This window comes from Trypanosoma grayi (genome assembly GCF_000691245.1).
Source record: "Trypanosoma grayi strain ANR4 Tgr_1876_V1, whole genome shotgun sequence".
NCBI lineage: Eukaryota > Euglenozoa > Kinetoplastea > Trypanosomatida > Trypanosomatidae > Trypanosoma > Trypanosoma grayi.
The window spans coordinates 256-1,802 of NW_008827494.1; the positions used below are offsets into that span (position 1 = coordinate 256).

Below are 1,547 nucleotides of genomic sequence, written 5' to 3' on the forward strand. Positions count from 1 at the left end.
GAGAGAGGAGCAAACAGAACGAAACTCGGTAACTGAGGGAAACAACACAAGCAAGATAGAAGCGTAAAATGTATACACATATTCCTATTGGGTGGCGTTTTTTATGTGCGCTAACATCTATTTGTGGTGAAACGATAATGTAGGACGTGGAGAATGGAATCTCTCGAGTCTTATTTATGTGGAATGCCCACAAAATGCAGACACATGCACTTGCTACACCGAAAGAGAGTGATGGTTGCCCACCCACTGATGGGCCTATGCAGTGCGTTGCAAATAAGAGAATGAGACCCACAAGATGGCATCAAACAGCACAGAGGCGTCATACAAAGCGTGAAAAAGCAGTCAGCAAGTTCTTTTTCACACCCCCTCTCCTGTTCGACCTCGTTAAGACAGTTAGGCATCAGACGCCCATTGCTGCTCTGACATGCGCAGTCCACCGCTGCAAGGAGAATCACACGGGAATTGATTCACATTTTTTGGATCCCAACGGGTCTCCAGCATTCGTCCCCAGTAACTCTTCCTGAGGAGGACAATGCTGTGCACCGCAGTGGTGGCGTATCCCTTGTCGATTGCGCCTTCTCCCAAATCGCAATGAGGCAGGTAGCAAGTCAGCTGTATCCAGCCACACATGCAGAAAGGTGAAAAATATGTCAAGTGGGTAGCAGGTAGAATACGGCGTCGCCCTTACGGTCGACTGGGAGGTTTCGTGGTGGATTCGTCAGCACAAAGCGTTGTCCATGAAGGGATAAGTTCCGTGTGTCAGCAATACGGCGGTGCAGGCCAATGGGCAGATAGCACAGGCTGAGGCAGTAGCTCACAACATCATCGTACGTCTCCACCACTCCCGTTGTAAGAGCAAGTGGAAGTCGTCCTAACGATGGCGTCTCATCATCCCTACCGCTCACGAGCATGTCCATGATGTCAAGGAATTCCTCCACAAAATATGTGCGGTGCACCAAAGGAAACAGCATATGCCTGCTAAGGGCGTTGCCAATGATATAGTTCGGCTCAAACACAATATCGACCTCGGCCTTTTGGCGAAGGAAATCGTCTTCTGCGTAGGGCGGGAAGAGGGAAATATGCTGCAGACTGTCGAGTTCCACCATAACAGGAATGTTGTGCGACAAGGGAAGTATGGAAGCGAGCCAGAGGTCAACGAGCATGGATAGCCCGCTGGTGGATACGCTGCTGATCTCCCCTGAGATAAATATGAGGATGCCAGCACTATTCTTCACATTGCACCGCCGCAGATCATTTTCATTTAACCCGCAGCCCTCCACATGCCTCACAGGAATTGCGCCTCTCAGACTGTTCCAGTAACGTTCAAAGTACACGGAGAATGAGGTATCCTGTGTCAACAGAACAATGTCATTCTGAGAATATGTCTGGCGGATGGAGCGCAACACATGGAAAACATCCAAGGCAGCTGAGACAAGAGAGCCCACCTGCGCCCCTTCCGTCTCGGCCGGTTTGCCGGTGGCGATAGCCAGGTCGATGATGACAAAGTGATTTTCCAAGTCGTATGCGTCATCCACTTTTTGGAGTGC

General features: G+C 50.2%; 1 protein-coding gene across 1 annotated transcript; it reads right to left on the reverse strand.

Moving 5' to 3' along the window:
• Positions 1–650: 650 nt before the first annotated feature.
• DQ04_18761000 (putative calcium/potassium channel (CAKC)) lies at positions 651–1,163 on the reverse strand (the record flags this gene model as incomplete). The annotated part of the gene is made up of 1 exon (XM_009317747.1): positions 651–1,163. One exon carries the CDS (start codon positions 1,161–1,163, stop codon positions 651–653), a length of 513 nt encoding a protein of 170 aa, XP_009316022.1.
• Between the last annotated feature and the right edge of the window lie 384 nt (positions 1,164–1,547).